Source organism: Camelus bactrianus, chromosome 24, assembly GCF_048773025.1.
Source record: "Camelus bactrianus isolate YW-2024 breed Bactrian camel chromosome 24, ASM4877302v1, whole genome shotgun sequence".
Lineage (NCBI taxonomy): Eukaryota > Metazoa > Chordata > Mammalia > Artiodactyla > Camelidae > Camelus > Camelus bactrianus.
This window is the reverse complement of record NC_133562.1, coordinates 11789414-11807409: the sequence shown is the minus strand read 5'-3', so window position 1 is coordinate 11807409 and position 17996 is coordinate 11789414. Positions and strand designations below refer to the sequence as shown.

Sequence of the window (17996 nt, the reverse complement as noted above, 5' to 3'; positions counted from 1 at the left end):
CTCCACATAAAATGTACTAGATAATTAACAAGTCTTCTAGGAGACTCGGGTAGTCAACCAGGTTGACGGAGGATGGTTTTACAAGATTACGGAGTACACTGCAAAGTCCAAAAGCAATAAATCCATATCCACTGATCTAAGCACACTTTCTTGATCGTCTTTTTGCAGTCCGTGAAATGTGAGCTTCCCCGACTAAGTCCCAAACCTTTGATGCAGGTCAATGCGAAGGAAAAGATGAGTCGGATGAGGATTTTTTTAAGATAAAAAAGGAAAAAGCTGGGGCTAGCAGGAATGAAACCTGTGCTGACATCTCAGAGAGGAAAATGAAGGTCACCTCTGACCTTACCAGTTTTCTTCACCCACTAATGAGGAGATGATTAAGAGCCTGGGAGAGAGCAGAGAAGTGTGCCCATCTCCCTCAGATGAAAAGCTGGACAGGGCTGTGTGTCCATTAGCCAAATAAATTGCTATTTAAAGGGAGCAGACCCTGACTTCACAAGCATAGAGTCTGATTGGACTCATATCATTACCTTTCATAATGAAACGTTTCCCCTTGTTGCCTTCTACACAAAATGAACCCTAAATAGTATTAAAGCTCTTAATTCAATATAGATTCTTCTAACGTATCCTTTAAAAGTAAACCTATCCAGGGAAACTAAGATAATTTTTAATTATTTAGCAAGAAATAGCTGTTGGATCTTTCCAGTATTTCAGTTCAGAGGGTTTCTGTATAATTCCAGCCATAAACGATAAAGGCTTTGGTTTTGAAGCCTGGGGGAATGTTTGAATGTTGTTGTTTCAAATGGGTACCGCAGTTGATGGTTTACACGTTTGAAAATGCTGGATGACTGGCCAGTCTCCACTTCAGTTTGGCTTGGCAACCTGGACAGGGGATAATATTGTAATACTTGTATAAAACCGAAGTCCATATTAATCTCCATAGATTGTGCACAGATTAACCACACTCCTAATAATGAGAAGGTTTATTCTTTTTCCTGAACAGGAAAAAGAATAAAGTTTAGGTGCCGTTTAGATGCCACAGTGCTGGATAACAGAACATATTTATAGGCATAGTTGAGCAAGCCATCTTAGGGAAGACGGAATCTAGGTAAGCCCTGCTTTAAGGGAAAAAAGAATCAGTATATATTGGTGTATGTGGATAGGTATATCAATAAATATTCTTACTAGGCAAACAGAAAGGGCATTGTTTTTATTATCCGTTGGTGCGTACCAAAGTATGCCAAAACTTAATGGTATCAAACAAACATTTATTTTGCTTGCAGTGTTGTAGGTTAGGAATTTGGAAAGGTTCAGCTGGGCAGTTTGTCTAATCTGTATGGCTGTTCGCTGAGGTGACTGGGGCTGGAGGACCCATATCCAGGACGGTGTCATCATCCACACACGCCTGGCACCTGGGTCGGGACGGCTGGGACTGCGCGTTGAGGGTCCTGTACAGTCCAGGCAGCTCATGTTCCACGTGGCCTCCGTGTGTGGGCGGCTTGAGCTTCCTCGCAGCATGGCGGTCTCAGGCTAGTCTGACTTCTTACCTGGGGGCCGGCTTCTCTCAGAGCAAGTATTGTTAAAAGACTCAAGAAGTAGAAGCTGCCTGATTTTCAAGGCGCAAACCAAGAAACAGGCATTTCTAGCATATTCTATTAGTCAAGCAATTTACGAAGGCCCAGACGATTGAGCAGGCAGGAAATTTGACTCCACTTCTTAACATATGGTCATTGTTATTGCAGTACAGGAGTGAGTCAGTGTGTTACGAAAAGATTCTTGAGTTTTCAAAATAATTCATTCCTGCTTCTTTTACAGAATGAACTTCCAAGGACATTGAGAATATCATGTCATTTAAAAATTGTTCACATCACATCACAACTTACTCGAAATGAATTATGGTACAAAGGAAAGTAGAAATGCTTTGGTCAGTAGCTGAAGCATCTATTACTATGACTAGAGTTCCCACTTTGCAGAGATGTTTTATGACCTGGCAATCACTGGGGATGAGGTTGGTTTTTTGTTTTGGGGATTTTTTTTTTTTTTCCCAGTCTGACTTCATCTAAAAGTCTTCCAAAAAACTTCTCTGCCAACAACTGACTGCTTCAGAATGAGGTTCTGAATATCAAAATTTGCACTAAGATTTAATTCACCCAGGCCAGTGTTGGGAATCTGGAAGGAACGGTTGCTTGTCACATTCATTATGTGCTTGTCAGGTGGATCTAAGTGGGAAGAAATTCTGTACTTTGAGAATTTCCGAGAGAACATAAAACTATTGTTTCTCACGCTGACTGTACTATTTCTCTGCTGAGCGGTCAGCCCAGGAAAAATCTTTGTGCACTCAGTCTTTCTCAGGCCTTCTACACGCTGTGATGGATGGCGGACCCCAGGGCTGGGGAGTGCAGATGGAGTGTCAGCTCTGCCAAGGCAGCAGGCCAACCTCGGAGGCCCAGATCTATCTGTATCAATATGTTTCTGAAGGGCCGCTTTCTGCAGCAAGGTACGCTGCCTGGAGCTCCCAGCACGCAGCGTGTTCATAATGGCTGTCTTTGCCTAAGTGTCCTCGCAACGCCTCAGCTCACCAAAGAGAAACAGACAAAAGAGCAAGTGGAGTTTCTCTAAACCCAGCCATACAGAGGCTCACCACAGGGTCTGCTGAGGCTGATGCCATTTCAACACCAGCCTAAATCCAGGCATCAATAATAAAATAACCTTCTCTGCCTGCCTTTTTATACAATTGACAGAAACAGAAACTATCCAGTTTCTATTCTGTAGACTAGCTGGTCTTCAAAGTGGCCCAGTTAAGCTTCTCTGTTCCTGCCCTATAGAACAGCACTTGAGATCCTCTCACATCCCTGTTTGTACAATTTCTTTTGGTATCATTAAAAGATAGTATTTACCTGTCTAACTAAAGAGACCTATGAATCTTGGAAAAGCCAAGTTACTTGTCCAAGGTCTTACCACTTGTTTCAGTGAGTCAGTTCTGGCAGTGAGATCCTCCGATTTCTGTTTAGATCGTATTAGACTGTGGGCAGTTCCACAGCTGCTGGTCAGTACAGACTGTGGGGAGGGATTCGAACCACAAACTCTGGATTCTGAAATCGTGTCACCTTAGCTCCTAATCGGGGAGGGTTTTGCCACGTTAGTGTGTGTTTCATCAAGCCAACTTGTATTTGGAAAGAGTTATGCCACGAAGCGGAGAGGAAAGGGCTTCACCCAAGTAGGGAGCTGTTTCTCTCTTAGAAATTCTAAGGGGAAGCAAGAGAGAGAAGTGATGGTAAAAAAAAAAAAAAAATTGAGAAACTCGCAAAGGCTGAACTTTATAATATTTGTGTAAATGAAGCCACTGACCCTGAGAATATAAAGAAGTATCCTGTTACTATGGACCACCTGATGTGGAACGTCCGTAAAGAGAAGCACCTGGCAATGCGCCAGGTTGCTGTTTCCCAGGCGCTGAAGTGAGAATTTTATAAATGTGATAGCATCATACACCAAACATGTAAACGTTTTATTGAACCCTCACAATGACCCTGCAAAGTAAGAACTAGTATTACCCCCATTTCCAGATAAATACAATGCAGAGAGGGTAAGTGAAGTGCCCAGAATCCCGCACTGATTCCACGCGAGAGCGGAAACTGAGTTCTTCCCCACACTGCAGAGCTGCCCTTAATCCCCATCGCCAGTGCACTCAGGAAGGGTACCAATCCCTGGGTTCACAGTCAAGTCCTGCCAATCACTAACTGGAACCTTGTGCCCCTTTCAGAAACTTTTCTGAGCCTCTTTTCTCCACTGGAAAATGGAAGTGATTATCGTCTCCTCCATGGAGTTATTGTGAAGACTAAATTAAATGATGTTCAAGTGTCATTAGAGTCCCCAATTCATGGTAGGTACTAACTAAATACTAAACTACTAAAAAAAAGTTCAAAATCTGAAGGTCTTTGGGGCATTCTACTCGTGGAATATTATGATTAGGTGTTTAGCAGTTAAAATGGCAGCTCATTCATTCAAGCAAATAACTTGATAAATAATAAACAGCTAGTTTTTTTTTTTTTTAAAAAAAGTCTGCTGAAATATTTTTGACAAACTCCTTTATTCAGGGAACCTTCCAAACCTAGAAACTGATTATAAATGGCTTGTGGATAAATATCCTAACCCGAATCCTCCCTGCCTTTTCCCCACAACTATTTTTCTGTCCTTTCATGATTTATTGGCCACTAAGTAGTTCAGTGATCTGGCAAAGTTATGTAACAAATTTGAACCAAGTTTCCTTACCTGAAGATAGGTAAAATGTTTCTAAAATTGTGTAATATTTTGAAGAGAAAATGAATTAACATAAAATATGCTGATAACAGTGGTGAGCACACAAGTATTGTTCAGTAAACGTGAGCTACTACGATTAGCATGTGTATAATGACAGCACTGTGCGAATATTACTTGGAAACGATAATGGAAGTAAAACTCAAATTGTTTCTGTTTTCAGTTGAAGTACAAGAGATAAGTAGGTACAGATAGATCAATTTGATAGGTGGATGATAGGTAAACAGATACTGTGTGTGTGTGTGTATGTACATATATATGTCTTGTGTGCACACAACACAGACACACAAGCCCTAGAGAGAAAAGAGAAGAGAACAGAAAGGACCATGCACTGAGGAGATGTTCTTTGCCTTGTTCCCAGACCACATAGCTCATAGGTACCACTGGTTAAGATGGAAAGTTGGTCCATCCAACTCCAAAGTCCATGTTTATTTCACTGTATCATGCTGTGTCCTGTGGGAAGAGGTTGACAAAGAAAATCTTGCATTTAGCTGGATTTTACATATTCATATGTTCTCTCATTACAATCAATAAGCAGGAATCTTTGGTATACTCATACCCAAAACAGCAGTCATGTTTTTAAGGTATCGATAAAGACATTTTTCCCCTCATTACCCAAATGCACATTTTGAAGATTACTTTTCTCATAAGTCTTGCATTAAAATAGCTAAACATGGCAATGGTGGTGACCTCGTTTTTAGGTTGGCTCTGCAAATCAGCTGGCACTGTCACCTAGTAACCTTGTCTGAAATTGAGGCATTTGAAGTGAGTAATTCTTAAAGCCCCTTCCTCTCTGAGTTCCCGTAAAGTAAACAGAATCAAAACCCTGCCTCCTTCCACTTTGCCTAGTTAACTCAGAAGTACGGACATACTACAGATTCTTATTTTGCAAATATTGCCAATGTTTTTCCATTAAAATCTAGGTGAAACAAAACGATGTTAAAAAACAAATTCATGGGAGTTCACATTATATCATCTGGTAGTTATGCTACTCCCCGCCTCCCCTGCTGCCTCTTTTTGAATAAGTAGCACGTGCACAGTAATTTTCCTTGTCATGATTCTATGCCTTCTTCGTAGTGCATTTTGCCAAAGAAACATCGGACACAAATGAACATTCTCAGGTATCCTAGCAACAGGATGTGATTAATAATACCTCTCGGAGCAGGGCAGATAAAATGCCTGCAAGTGAATGCACACTCAGAACTGGCTACTGAGAAACTGGTAGTGCATGAGGGAAGCTCGATAAGATTCCATGACAGACTTGATTACACAAGGATAGAGGCAGGTAGAAGAGAAGATCTTTTGGAGATTAGACTATGTCTGATTGTAAAAATATGGGAGGTATATATGTTTGTGCGTGTATATATATGTGTATATATATATCTCACATGTACATATATGTAATGCATTGTATATATGCATGTACATGTGTATACTCACTATTTATATTTGTAGACTATGATTGTAAAAATATAGGTGTGTGTGTGTGTGTATATCTCACATGTACATGTATGCAGTGCATTATATATACATGCATATATATGCATATACATACACATATACACGTATGTGTGTACACCCACTATTTATATCTGTGTATACACATAAATGCATATATATGTACACACAAAATTTTCTGTTCATTAGAAGTGACTTGAGATACTGAGTTGTGATACAAATGCCCCACTCATTATTAGTGAGACATCACTGGATTGCCATTTATGTGCTTGTGGTTTTAAAACATCAGAAACAATCACTTCAATGAAGAGACTATTTCTGTACTGAAATGTGCTATAAATGGATATATATTTAAGGATTCTCCGTGAAACAATATCAACTCCCAAATCTAAAATGGCTTTTTAAAAAATCAAGACTCGGTTTTTATAAATAAATCACCATGAGATGTAGAATTTTAATGTTCACTTTCTCAGAAGAAAAATGGGACCCTGCAAATTCCATTTTTATGAGATTACGGTCCGCTTTTATTCCTCACAGGTGGAGTGCTCTATCCAGGCTTAAAGGGAAGTGAACTGCAAACCATACTTTAATGTTTTGTTCTTCAAGTGGAATCTGTGATACAATAAAGCACAACTAGGGCATGTTCATCATTCTGAAAGCCTCTGTTGTTTTATCACCCACTTTTCTAATGTAATAGTTTTCTAGGTTGTCAGTTGTAATGTAAATACTTGGTAAAAGCTCTGTTGTTGGTTGTACTTGCACCCAGTGTTAACAGCACTAAAATTGATTTCACGTTCTTTAGCATTTGAAGGAGGGTTGGAATAGGGCATAACTCTCTCTGTGCAACCCGCTCCCAAGCATTTGTGTTCCAGGCGCTGTGAGGTGTGAGGAGAGAGAGAGAAGATACACCCCTCCCCCTAAAGGAGGCCACAGTCCAGTTGGGGAAATAAACATGCATCTAATTATAAGCCAAACACTGGAGTTAGCACTGTAGCAAAGGTGCAAATAAAGGGCCAAAGGAGCGTAGAAAGAAGGGTGATTAATTCTGTAGGGAGAGGGGAGGTGGGGGAGGTGGCACAAAGTCAAAGGCTTCACTGAAGCTTCGGCATGGGAGCTCAGCTCTGAAGGATGTGTAGAGTTTTGATGGATAGGAAGGACAGGACAGGACATTCCAGGAAGCAGAAACGTCACATACAGAGAGCTGGAGTGAGAGGTGCAATTCCTAGCATCACTGGTGAGTGTTCTGAGTGGTAGCAGAAGGCAGGTCATGGCCAGATCTTTCAGGGTCATAAATTTCATATTCAGGAACGTGTATTTTAATCTTTAATTGAGGTCAGACTGCAGGGATGGAATAACCATCCCTAAAACCAATGAAATCGGTTAGGAGCCTGTAAAAAATATGGAGCCAGGAAAAAATATGGAGTTTATGAACCAGGGCAGTAGCAGGGAGAAAGGAGGGGTTAGATCTGAGGCTGCGTGAAAGGGAGGGGCCGATGATTCTTAGGTCCCGAGTTTGGGTGCCTGAGCAGATAGGAGGATGGCGCTGAAGATAAGCAGTTTTGGAGGGGAATATAAGGGTGTAAGTTAAGGACTTGTGTCGTGAAGCAGAAAACACAAATAGAGATTTCCAGTAGGCCTAAGACCGAAGCAGATTTTGGAGCTGGAGATGTAGGTCTGAAGAGGCATCTCTTTCTGTGCAGGTGATGATCACCTAGAGATAAGATCACCTGTGCCGAGCAAGCTAAAGAGACTGAGAAAGAAACCTAGAGGGTTATCTCCAGTTAAGCAGTTCAGTCTCCGTGTCCCTTGATCAATATAAGATTGTCTTACTTACCTAGTGTTAATGTTTCTCATTTGAGGTTTAGTGTGTATGTAACTAAGAACAGAAATCTAAGTCGATTCCCATAACAGAAGTAATAGCATAATAAAGCAAGACACATTTCTGTAGCCCTCCACAGTTTACAGAGCCCTTTCATGTAACACGGGGGCAGAGAACGGTTTGAAATCTCAGTGAAAAAGACATTATCAGCAACGCCTTCCAGCCTCCCTTCTGAAACCTTGAACCCCAGTATTTTGTGTGAGTTTCCTCCATTTCTTGGTGGCTCTGCATGTGGATGTATTTAAGCCTCAGGACAATCCAGATAAGCAGGCTCTGATCCCCGCTTTCCAGATGAGAAAGTCAGGGAGACAGACTGATTTGCCACAGCTAACATGGCTGTAGGTATATTCTGTTGAGATAAATTAACCTAACCTTTCATAAAAAAAATCATTCCATAAGTAGTATTGCTGTATAAGTTTACCCAAAACTTGGCAGCTGAGAACAACGGTAAACATTTACTATCACATACAGTTTCTCTGGGGAAGTCTGGAGTGGCTAAGTGGATGATTCTGGGTCAGCGTCTCCCACGAAGTTGCAGTGAGGGTATCAGCCAGAGCCGCAGCCATGTGAAGGTTTGGCTGGGGCTGGGAGATGCGCTGCTCAGATGCCGGGCAAATTGATGCCGAGCAAATTGATGCCGACTGCTGGCAGGAAGGCTCAGTTCCTCCTTGGCTATTGACAGGAGTCCCCAGCTCCTCACTGGCTGTTAACTGGAGGCCTCAGTTCCTCATTGGCTGCTGACTGGAAGCTTCAGTTTCTCATTGGTTACTGCCAAGAGGCCTCAGTTCCTCATTGGCTGTTGACAGGAGGCCTTATTTCCTTGCCGCTTGGGTCTCTCCATAAGGCTACTCGAGTGTCCTGATTGGTATTATCTGGCTTCCTGGGAGGAAGTGATCTGAGAGCAAGATGGAAGCCACAGTGTGTTTTAAGGCCCAACCTCAGAAGCCACACTTCATCCTTTGTGCAAAATCCTATCGGCTACACAAGTCAGTCTAATTCAGCGTGGGAGTGTACCACACAAGAACAGGAACACCAGGAGGAGGGTCACGAGGACCGTCGGGTCACCTTGGAGGCTGACTACCACACCCTATTATTTACCTTCATTACATTTCTTGTCAACTTTCAGGATTTATGAGTCATTCTTACACAAGTTAAAGACTTTCCAAAGAGATGGGTTTTTTGTTTTTTAATCTTTTTTATATACTTTATTTTTAATTCAGGACATGAATAACATTTTTTAACATTCATGAAAATGTTTGAGAGCCCCTAGTATACAAAAATGGATCATCAAAAATAATTTTCAGTGGCTTGCCCAAGACAAGTCTCAGATGAGGAGGTGCCCCATCACACTTGGTAATGAATGAAGCCTTTAAACGGACGATTGATGCCGTTTATCTGTTTGAATCATTGAAATAAATTGCATCAAACAAGTCCTCTGGTAATCACCCGAGTGAATGGAATGTGCCATTAATCAAGATGCCAGTTAGCTGAATTCTACACTTTGGGCAGCTGCATGAGTGAAAGATTGTACATTTTCCACCTTATGGTTTAGGATTTTGAAAGACGTAAAGGGCTGGTAGAAAAACTTCGATAAAGTTTACATACAGCTTCTGTAAATGCTCAGTAAGCGGCTCCGTCTGTGAAAAATTGGTGGCTGACAGGGAAGTGATGGCTGGAAGGGTGGCCCTCGCTTACTCGTCTCAAAACCAAGTCTCTGTCACCTCAGCTGTGGTGTTGACACACACCACTGCTCTGGTGCAAAGTTTCTGATTTAGGCCCATAAACATGTTGAAGTGTCCCAGGAACCCTGACTTAACTCCTGCTCAAAGTATTGCCGCGTCTCACTCATTTTCGTGCTGGCACGTATTGTGAACAAGAAGACACTTCCTCAGCCCCGTCTTCCTCATCACCCACTACTCTTCCAGGCCTTGCAGCCTCTCTGGTGTTCCCTACCGCAGCTCCGCTAAAACTGTTCTCACAATCTCTATCTCACAACAGCCACGGAAACTCAGCAGTATGGGATGCCGTTGGTATCCCCCATACTTCCTAAAACTTGATTTGTGGTCCATGAACAACTGTGTTCTGTTGATCTCCGTGGATCTCTGCTTCTTCTTCTGTCTTCTCATGGTCCTACATCACAAAACAAGAGTAGCATTTTTGTTTCCAGCCCAGCCCTCTGTTCTGCCTGCTTTTACGTTCCCATTTCCCCCTTCCACTCCAGCCATCTTCTCAAGATGGACATTCTCTGCATCTGTAATTTCAGTTCTGATCTCTCTCACAAGCTCCGTGTCCCTTTAGCACTTCCAGCTCCTTAAGTCTAAAACAGAACGCCTCATTCCTGTGCCCCCATCGCTTTTTACTGTTTCCCCGGATTGCAACACCACACCGCAAGTCACCTAGATAAACATTCGTCCTGACCGTTCCGCCTCCCTTGCTCTTCACATTTTGTACAAGGCCCTCCCTGGGCCCCGTAAGCTCTGCCTTCCTGCCCTCTCTTACATCCATCTTCCCTGCTCTCCGCCCCTGCTGACATACTCAGTCCATAACCTCTTGCCCCTCTGCCTAACCTCTAGGGTCGCTCTCATCCTGCTCAAAACTGCTGTCTTTCAGGTTCTCAAAGCAAGCCCTACGCAGACTCTTCTTGCTGAGATAGCCTTGTCTCACACGGCCCATACTATTTCTTTGCCGAGAATCAATCCTTCCCCTTTTTCAGATTCCCCAAATCATACGTATCTCCCAAGGGCCAAATCAAATACCATTTTCTCCATAACTTCATGGGCACCCCTTTATTTCTTAAAGTAGTTGTTTCATCCTCTCATATCTTTAAACATGTGTACCCTTTGGAAGCACATCTCATTTCAGGTTGTATTGTCTGTTCTTTATCTCCCCTAGGAGGTTGTAAGAGGCCGTGGTCTTATGTTATGCAGGTGTTTGCTCCCACCTAGAACGGTGTGTTTTTCGTTCCATGGGGATTAGCAGCTTGTCGGCTTATTGTTGAGTAAATGACTCTTATTAACTGGATTTTTAAAACCCAGCAGCATATGTGACGCATACTCATTTACTTTTTACTTCCATGAATTGATTTGAGAACACCTTTCACCCCTTTCGGCTATGCCCAGTCATCTCTAGAAGCAGGCTGGACATGGCTGGAGCAGAGACGATCTGGGATTTGCCGTAAACTGGGCTGGGCGTCCATCTTGGTTACATCATGTTTTCATGGCCGCTCATTGTAACTGATCTGCCTTCTTGTTTCAGGGAGAGTGGGGAAGAGAAGAGAACAAAGAGCGACTTCAGGTAAGATTTTGACTAATTGGCCTCAGCTTTACTTCATGTTTTTACTTCCACCTTTAAAAAAATCTGTTTGCAATTTAGTATTCAAAAACTCACGTAAAAATAGAACAGTTCATAGTCCTAGAATGGGTTGATTTAAAATTAATTAAAATAAATGAATACATTGAGGGGTTTTTTTTCCTCTTTCACATCAATCATGTCCTTTTCATTCTTTCTATTCAAACAAAAATGCTACAGAATGTCCTTTGATTTTTCCATTATTACTGATTTCAAAATATGAAGGTCATAATCATTGACAGCCATTTCATTTTTCCCAAGTATCTGTGAGTCTCAGTTATTTTTCTTAAAGCCATTTATGTAGTTAATGTCTTTCAAGACAGTGTCCACTGCTTAACCAAGAAGAATCTTTACATTTTGGAGGAATTTTAAGAAGCATGTGACTTCTAAACCGAATATATATCCAGAAGGGAATGATGCTGGCACAGCGCCGTCTCACATAGTAGGGGCCAATGTTAGCTATCTAATACAAAAATAAGGTTTTACATTTTCATATTTTCATCACTTGGCTTTTGGCTTGAAGTCATGCGGTAAGATCAGTTTTCACTTACCAAGTAAATCTTTGCATAAGGGCAATCTTGCAGCTCCTAATACCCTAAAATTGCCAGTAGACCTAGAGGCTCTAATTTGGTATATATACCTATGCTCGTCACCTTTCCCAAGTGTGTCCACCAACCTGTTATTCTATGATATGTGAGAGCCACCAACACAAAGACACGTTGCTCCCAAACGTTACCTTCTTTTGACTTTTTGGTCTGGTTAGCAGTGTATTAGGTGTGTTTCCAGTGGAGTCAATGGAAGACAAAAATCTGTTTTAATCAAAAATATATAAACAATTATCTATCTGTCCTCCTCCTCAACCTTAGCATTCATCTCAGACAACTGGGCACTTTACTAGATGCATGCTTTCCCTCTTAAATATTAGTGTTTGTATTCTCCTTGAGACTCTTTTAAAACCTGATCATGAATGCCTTAGCAATGACAACAAAAAAGTGAAGACGAGGTGTCTGGTGGCCTCACAGATGCGATTACCGCCCTTATTGCTCCTTGGGGGAAAATTATTTATGCTGTTCCTAAAATGCTATCCTCTAGGTATGGGCGTGAAGAAACTTTATAGTTGGGAAGAAAGCTAAATTGGCCAAAGTGCTAAACCAGATGCCTCTTTAAATTCCCCCCATGCTCATGGATTCTAATATGCTGTGTGACCAAGGTGACACAAGGACTAGAGACAGAGGCAGGAAAAGAGCTCAGATTTTCTTCATTATTTTTTCTCTCCAGTGTCCCACCATCCTAAGCTTTCTTTCCAAATCAAAATGCAAGTCACTTTGATACTGTGTTGAGTGTTTTGCTTTATAAAATATTTTTCAATAATTGGAAAATCTTTTTAGGGCAATAGGAAACAGTAATCACCAAATTTATGAGGAAACTCCCTTTATTAGTGAAGCTAATTTGCTCCAGCTGATTCACAGCTTGTCAGTGTGTCCCATTTATTTGAGAATGTGAAAGAAACTTTCTGTTGGAAAGTGAAGTCAAGGATAGCTAATGGACACAGCTCAAATATGGGGGGAAATTTTTTTGGCGCCTCGTTATTTCAAAGAACACAAATCCTGCCCTCGGGAAATCTATATTTGTAAAGATAGTCTGAGTTTTCAAAGTCGGGGCATAACCTTTGGCAATTAGTCGTAAATATCTCCGTGTTTTGTGATGCTAGTTTGAGTATCTGCACCTTTAGATAAAAGTATGCTCCCGAGATACCAAGACCATGGGCATCTCTGGCTCTGACTTCCTGTCTGGACTTCTTTATATCGTTTGTTGTTTATTCTGTTCAGATTCTATGTCTTGTCTGCTGATTTAGACCATACACCCCACATCCTCTTCCATCTCCCAGCTATGGGAGAAAGAATTTAGAAAAATAATATTGTAGACAAAAATATTCCTCATTAAAATAAGGACTTCCAGGACCCTCACTCATTGGTTGGTTACTTCTTTGTTTAAAGAATCTTGCACTAAGAATGAAAGTCGCAGAGATAAGTTTTTCTCACAATAAAAAATAACTTCGTAACAAGGGCACCTCTCCAGGCCTGGGAAGAATGAGATTATGTGTGTAAAGCTGTACAGAGTTTGGCCATCACCTGCAAGGGATGTTGATAAGAGATTCATGAAGAGTTTGGTTGGATCGTTCCTCTGGTTCTTTCCAATTTTGTGTCTATGATTCTGCTTACCGTTATTACTTTATTGAAATGGCTCTACTCTATATGGATAAACACAAAAATTCTCAGTGGCTCTCATCTTATTATATAACTGAATGAGTCATATTCCAAAGCTGAGCTAAATTACTTTAGACTGAGTTGCTGCATCATAAAGCATATAGCTAATGGGGCTAAGACTGTGAAATAAAGTTGTTCTGTAGTCTGTTTAGCTTCTTTTAGGGAGAAAGTTGTTTGCGTCCTGACTGTAACTCTGGCTGTTGTTACAAATATGATGCTGTTTTTGATCAGCTGGGAATGAGTGACAAGAGATATGTATAACCTGGTGTCATTTTTTTTAAAAAAGCTATGGTAAGCTTAGCCATTTTTGAAAAATAATTCAAAGCATGTGCCGCTTGATGTTGAGTTTGGAAACCCATGTCAAATTCATACAACATGGCCAGCAACATCAAAGCTAAAGTTGGCTACTTGGGTTGGTAAATAATACTAAAAATGTATGGCTGCGTAGTGGTAAATAGTCAAATATCAGGAGGCAGATTACTGATATCATCAGTTATCTATTTGCCCTTGATTGTTTGAAGGACCCAATTTCCTCATCAGAAAAATAGAAAAGAAAAAAAAAAAAAAAGAAGCAGCCATACTACATAGATTATAACATAAAATCTGTACTGAGTTTGAAGTATTTTTATCTTATCAGGAGAAAGATCTCTTTGGGGGTCAAGGAAATCCTGTTTCTTTAAAAAGCAACCCAGCAAAAAATTCAAAGAAGAATTCTCACAGAGAAAGGGGCTTCATAAATTATTATTTAGGAAAAGATATATTAGAAGGCTTACAAACGTAGACTGTAGAGGCACCATCTGCTAAATGTGTATTGTTCCAATTTTTTCCTAAAAGGAGAACACTTTCAAATCCAGTCAAGTATTGAGTAAAGAGTAGTTCCAGTGGACAGAGAATAATAAAGAGTTACCGGTAGAGATGATAAGGAGTATTTCAAAACAAAGTTGCATTCTTTTCATTTATGACATTAGAACATCCTCAAAGTTAAAGATCCTGTTTTCATTTGCATCATTTGTGAAAAGTTACCAGTAAAGAAGAACAATGTTATTTTTTCCCTCAACTCAAAAGGTGAAATTTATTATTGGAAATTCAGCAAATGGTGGAGCATCTGCTTTGTAAGCTCAGTCCTTGCTACTTACTTTTTTTTTTTTAATGGAGGTACTGGGGACTGAACCCAGGACCTTGAGTGTGCTAAGCATGTGCTCTACCACTGAGCTAGACCCTCCCCCAGCTACTTATTTTTTTAATGAGCTTTTTGCTTCTTTGAAGTGTTCTAAACCAGCAATAGTACTTCCATTTTGAAACTTTTAAACACATATTGAATATGCAGCCATTCGGATTTTAAAAAGTTAGATACTGAATACATTCTTCCACCTGTGTGGGAATAGAATATTCACTTACTTGTATGGTATTCGTTTATTGAATGCGAATATTCAAGTGGATGCATATTTAGCATGATTTTTCTCGATGCAATTACTGTTTTGTAGTGCTTTTCGCTGTAATTCTTGTACACTATCCAAAAAAAATCCTCAAAATAAGCATGAAAAGACCTAGTTGGTCATTGTTTTAATTATTGGTGACCAACACTAAACATACGAAGCTAGCAGGCAGATTATGTTACAACAAACACATTGAAGTAAACTATCATTCTTGAAAAGCCCACCATTTCTTGGACATTAATATTTTGTAGTATTCTTCATGTTTTATCCTCACTTTGAGAATCATTATTCCAATTAGACTCAAGATTGAAAACGCCTACCATCTTAACGTCTTCGTAGCTTGCAAAAACTCTTGTCCCTTAATAATACTATATTGCATATTTGAAGGTTGCTAAAAGAGTAGATCTTAAAAGTTCTCATCACGGGGAAAAAAAAGAAACAAATTTGTAACTATGTACAGTGAAAAATGTTAACTAGACTTATTGCAATATATACAAATATTGAATCATTATGCTGTACACTAAAAACTAATATAACGTTGTGTGTCGATTATATCTCAATTAAAAAAAAAAAAAAAACTCTTGTCTGGATTCCATCTCATTTGACACCACAGAGGAGCAAAGAAGGAATCTGAGGAGGCCTTTTTAAGTAGATACGTTCAATTTGATCAACATTTTCATGGTCCAGGCTTTGTGCTTGACAAAGAGATGCAGTGATGAATAAGACACGGCATTAATGCTTTGATTCATCCACTTTCAGCTGGGAGAGAAAAGCAAGTACATACAGATGATTATAATACAGCATGAATTGTGCCTCTTAGGGAATCACGTACAAGGTGTCATGAGGATTTCAAAGAAGCGTTCATGGAAGAGGAGAGGCTTGAGCTGATCCTTGAAGAAAGAATTGGAATTTAATAGGTAGAGAAGGGGAGAGGGCTGGCTTTCCAGAGAGCCAAAAACAAGAAAAAGCACGGCCTACTGAGGGGAAGGTTAGCGGTTAATAAGACTGGAGTGTAGTCATAAATGGATAGGAGGCAAGAGATGTGGCCAGACAAGTAAGCATGAGCCAGAATCAGCAAGGACCATTACTCCATCCCATGGAGTGTGGACTTTATGCAGTAGCTGTGGGAAGCTGATGGAAGGCAAGGAATTACATAATCTATTTGCGTTTTATAAACGCCCTCCAGAGGAAGTGTGAATGGAAGGGCAATTGACTGGAGGTAGGGAAATCAGGTGGTACATCACTTGAAGTATCTAAGAATGCAAGGATGAAGGTCTGAGGGGTCTTCGGGCACACGGTGTCATTAGAGAGGGAGCTAAGGAAGTGGAATGCAGATTATTTACAAGATAGAACTGCCCGTTTGATTGGGTAGGGGAGGTAAAGGAGGATGACTCCTAGGTGTCCAGCCCAAGAAATGAGATGAACAGTGCACTCTGCGTAGGGAGCCCAGGAGGAGGGACAGGTCTGGTGGGGAAATGATAAGTTGTGTCTTATCTTTGTTGATTATAGTGTGACCTCTGGGAAACGGAGGCAGAAATGTCAAGAATGTTGAATAAACAGCAGGCATCACAAGTCAGGAACTCCAGAGACAGGTCTGAGATGCAGGCTTGCCTTTCAAGTCGTTGGCCCCTGGATAAGAGTGGAAGCCCTGGTTATAAATGAATTGGCCCAGAGGGAGGTGGGGGTTCGAGGAGGGAAGAGGCGAGGACGCATCCTTGGAAAATCCCTGACATTCACAAAGAACACGGTGAGAGAAACCAGAGGCCAGAGCCTGAGAAAGGTCCATCAGCGTTGTCCTCTGGGAATCAGCAGAGTTCTCTGTGTCTGAACCCAAGAGAGGGAGAAAGACAGAAGAAGAAGGAGGGATTGGCCAAGCATGTCAGATGCCACAGAGCAATCAAATCAAATAAGCACTGAAAAATGTCCCTTGGAGTTGGGGGAAAAAATCTGCTGGTCACCACAAAGAAATCCTTTTTTAGGAGTTCTGTCAGGGAAACCCAGATAGCGATGGGTTGAGTGAGGGAGTAGACAACAACTAAGAACAAATGCAGACTTGTTCTTTCAGAGAGTTTGCCCGTGGAGAGGAGGAGAAAGAGACAGAGACAGACACAGGACAGAATCGTTCAGTCATTAAGTCAGGGGGGAGTCGATGTTCACTGAGATCTGCTATTTCAGGCTCTGTGCTCAGTGCCTTCTGTTTTACTCCCAGAGTGGCCTTGTGAACTTTGTTCATGGTCAACATTTTACAAATTGGAAAACTGAGATGTGGAGAAGTGAAGTAACGTGCCTTCGACCCCGTGTGTGAGCTGGCAGCGCCGGGAGTGACGCGTAGGCGGTGGCTTGCTGGAGCGGCTGGTCGTCTCCGGGGAGGTGTTAGGAGAGAACCGTGTGTGCGTGTCGGTTCCCAGCTCTGTGGTCAGTGAGGTCGTGGAGGAGCTTCAACTGGCTGTGGTGGGAGCATTTACACCGCAGAAATTGGCAAACATTACAAAGCCATGTGGGTTGGTTGGTTACCAGAGAGCCAGTTCTTAAAGGCTGACCAGCACACCACCGGATCGGATCTCGGCCTGAGAGCAGAGCTTCTGCATTTCCCACTGCTTGGCCACGGTCCCTCTGTTAGCTAACAGATAACAAAGTTGAGGCTTGAACCAGACCTGCGATCCACATTCAACCCAAAACAAGCCCCAGGGCTTCAGTGAAAAAATAAGTACAATATTCATTTCTCATATTCTGTGCCCATGTGGCTCAGGTTGGTATAAACGATGTCTCACGTTTATCCATCCTCTGGTTCTAAGCTACCAGTTTTCTGCTTCCACCTCGCAGGCAATCCATCTCTGGCCCGTTTGTTTTTTTAAACAGCTTTTCTGAAGGACTGGCTCTCTGAACTATGTTCATGAAATCAATGTAAAAGAAAAAAATAACCAATTCTCTCTGGGTTTATGGTTTCAGAGCAATATTTATCATTGAATGAAATAAGGTATCTTAGATGCATGTTTCCATCCACAACCTGGAAGACATTTGCACCAGCTTTTCATTAAAAGGAGTCTTGAAGAGTTTATTTTTAAACAAACTTCATTTTCCGGCTAGTCGAATTTATGCTAGAGAACGAATGAACACAGCTGTGCCACGTTGTTTTGAAAATCCCTTAAATTTCATTGTGTGACACTGCATTTAAAGCAGCATGTGTGTGCAGGCTGAAGAAATCTGTAACGATAAACAGCTAATGTGGGAGAGATTGCCAACATCACCCAGATCATCAAAGTATAGGTAGAAATACAACTCTCTGAAATTCCC

The 17996-nt window shown here is 41.3% G+C and overlaps 1 protein-coding gene across 7 annotated transcripts in view; it reads left to right on the top strand.

Annotated features, from left to right (window-relative positions):
* Window positions 1-17996, top strand: part of CHST9 (carbohydrate sulfotransferase 9) — a 191861-nt gene that overhangs the window by 63220 nt on the left and 110645 nt on the right. For 5 of the 7 annotated variants that reach the window (XM_045505911.2, XM_074352191.1, XM_045505910.2 and 2 more), the window contains 2 exons: window positions 3761-3880; window positions 10907-10945. In XM_045505911.2, coding sequence (XP_045361867.1) covers window positions 3761-3880; window positions 10907-10945 — 159 coding nt within the window. Of the gene's footprint in view, window positions 1-3760; window positions 3881-10906; window positions 10946-17996 lie in introns of those variants that run through there. The other 2 variants (XM_074352192.1, XM_045505915.2) reach the window with 1 other exon arrangement.